We start from the raw sequence: 2,674 nt of genomic DNA on the forward strand, positions 1-2,674 counted from the left end.
CAGCCCTCCCCCCGCTCTCCCCTCCTCCCCATAACCCAGCCCTCCCCCCGCTCTCCCCTCCCCCCCATAACCCAGCCCTCCCCCCGCTCTCCCCTCCCCCCCATAACCCAGCCCTCCCCCCGCTCTCCCCTCCTCCCCATAACCCAGCCCTCCCCCCGCTCTCCCCTCCCCCCCATAACCCAGCCCTCCCCCCGCTCTCCCCTCCCCCCCATAACCCAGCCCTCCCCCCGCTCTCCCCTCCCCCCCATAACCCAGCCCTCCCCCCGCTCTCCCCTCCCCCCCATAACCCAGCCCTCCCCCGCGCTCCCCCCCATAACCCAGCCCTCCCACACTCTCCCCCCCATAACCCAGCCCTCCCCCGCTCTCCCCCCCATAACCCAGCCCTCCCCCCGCTCTCCCCTCCCCCCCATAACCCAGCCCTCCCCCCGCTCTCCCCCCCATAACCCAGCCCTCCCCCCGCTCTCCCCTCCCCCCCATAACCCAGCCCTCCCCCCGCTCTCCCCCCCATAACCCAGCCCTCCCCCCGCTCTCCCCTCCTCCCCATAACCCAGCCCTCCCCCGCTCTCACCCCCATAACCCAGCCCTCCCCCCGCTCTCCCCTCCCCCCATAACCCAGCCCTCCCCCCGCTCTCCCCTCCTCCCCATAACCCAGCCCTCCCCCCGCTCTCCCCTCCCCCCATAACCCAGCCCTCCCCCCGCTCTCCCCTTCCCCCCATAACCCAGCCCTCCCCCCGCTCTCCCCTCCCCCCATAACCCAGCCCTCCCCCCGCTCTCCCCTCCCCCCCCATAACCCAGCCCTCCCCCCGCTCTCCCCTCCTCCCCATAACCCAGCCCTCCCCCCGCTCTCCCCTCCCCCCCATAACCCAGCCCTCCCCCCGCTCTCCCCTCCCCCCCATAACCCAGCCCTCCCCCCGCTCTCCCCTCCCCCCCATAACCCAGCCCTCCCCCACTCTCCCCTCCTCCCCATAACCCAGCCCTCCCCCACTCTCCCCTCCCCCCCATAACCCAGCCCTCCCCCCGCTCTCCCCTCCCCCCCATAACCCAGCCCTCCCCCACTCTCCCCTCCTCCCCATAACCCAGCCCTCCCCCCGCTCTCTTCCCCCATAACCCAGCCCTCCCCCCGCTCTCCTCCCCCATAACCCAGCCCTCCCCCGCTCTCCCCTCCCCCCATAACCCAGCCCTCCCCCGCTCTCCCCTCCCCCCCATAACCCAGCCCTCCCCCCGCTCTCCCCTTCCCCCCATAACCCAGCCCTCCCCCCGCTCTCCCCTCCTCCCCATAACCCAGCCCTTCCCCCACTCGCCTCTTCCCCCCATAAACCAGCCCTTCACCGCTCGAACCCCGAACCTCGTGGTCCCTCCCCCATCCTCCCTCTCCTCTCCCCCCCCCCCCCCCGCCCCCCTCTCTCCCCCGACGGCCGAATGCAGTTTGTCAAAACCAGAAACACGTCTTCAAAAATAAAAATAAAAATTCGACAGAGCCTCCGTCCCTTCCAACAGGAACAATTTCCCCCGGATCCAAAAGCAGCTGCGATTGGCCTGGGTCCTGAGCCCTACAGACCAAGGGAGATCAGCTGATCATTAACCCACGACCACCCCCCCCCCCGCCCCCCTCTCCCCCCCGCCCCCCCCCCGCCCAGGCGAGCCTCAGGGAACAGAACGGCTCGGTCGCGATGCCCCCACAGCCCAACAGCCCGCCAACACTCAGCGTCGGGGCCCTGGGCCGGGGCAGGGGAGCATGTGGACCTGGAGCCTCCAATTGCCCCCCCTGCCCCCCCCCACCCTACCCCACCCCCCGCACTCCGCCCCCCCACCCCCCCCGCCCCACCCCACCCCCCGCACTCCGCCCCCCCCCCCCCCCCCGCCCCCAGGAAAGACAATAGGCTTTAAAGCACAACAAGAGCCGGTTAGAAAACAAGCCCGTGACTGAAGTTTGTGCCGGCGGGCAATACGGGGGTCGGCGGCCGAGGCAGAACCCCTCCCCCAGGCGCCGGACGCGAGTGGTCAGCGAGTGGCCGGAATCGCTGCCACTCCCAGAACCCTCGCTGATCCCACGCCGCCCCTCTGTGCAAACATCGGTTCCCCCTCGTCCGAGGCCGGGACTGAGCAAGCGGACGTCCCCTCCCTCCCTCCCTCCCTCCCTCCTCCTAAAAGCTAGGCACTTAGCCATTGGCCTCTGCCTGGCAACCGCGGAACACACAGCCGTCCAATCGGGTCCGAGGTTCAGCGTGACAGCCGCCGTGGCAGGAAGCGGGGGCTCTGGGCGGAGAGAGGAGACCCCTCCTCGCGTCTTGTAGAATCTAACAGCCCTACGGCGACACACACAATCACTGGGTTATAAACAGGGAACCTGCGGGTTGCTCCCATCGGGAAAACGCAACGGAATATTTCGGTGGACGGTCGACGATTCTCTCCTTTTCCCCCCCCCACCCTCCCTTCCTCCCTCCCTCCTCCCCTCCCCCCCCCCCCCCCCCCGAGGTTAGTAATTCAAGCTCCGGTCCCGGAAAAATCCCTCGGCCACCAGCGCCTCCCGGAAGGTCACCGTCAGCGAGTTTGCCGTGACGTCCGTCACCGTGACATCGCCGAGGGGGATGGAAGGGTGCCAGCCGGCCGGAATCGAGGCCTGTCTTCCGATGGGAGAGGCGGAGCCTGCAGACAACAACAACAACTGGTATTT

The 2,674-nt window shown here is 69.2% G+C and overlaps 1 protein-coding gene across 1 annotated transcript in view; it reads right to left on the reverse strand.

Moving 5' to 3' along the window:
- Nucleotides 1-2,476: 2,476 nt before the first annotated feature.
- The window catches only part of LOC139230097 (chromobox protein homolog 7-like), a 19,437-nt gene continuing 19,239 nt past the window's right edge, over nucleotides 2,477-2,674 (reverse strand). The window contains exon 6 of the mRNA XM_070861912.1: nucleotides 2,477-2,646. Coding sequence (XP_070718013.1) covers nucleotides 2,477-2,646 — 170 coding nt within the window. The remainder of the gene's footprint in view (nucleotides 2,647-2,674) is intronic.

This window comes from Pristiophorus japonicus, chromosome 19 (assembly GCF_044704955.1).
Source record: "Pristiophorus japonicus isolate sPriJap1 chromosome 19, sPriJap1.hap1, whole genome shotgun sequence".
Classification (NCBI taxonomy): Eukaryota; Metazoa; Chordata; class Chondrichthyes; family Pristiophoridae; genus Pristiophorus; species Pristiophorus japonicus.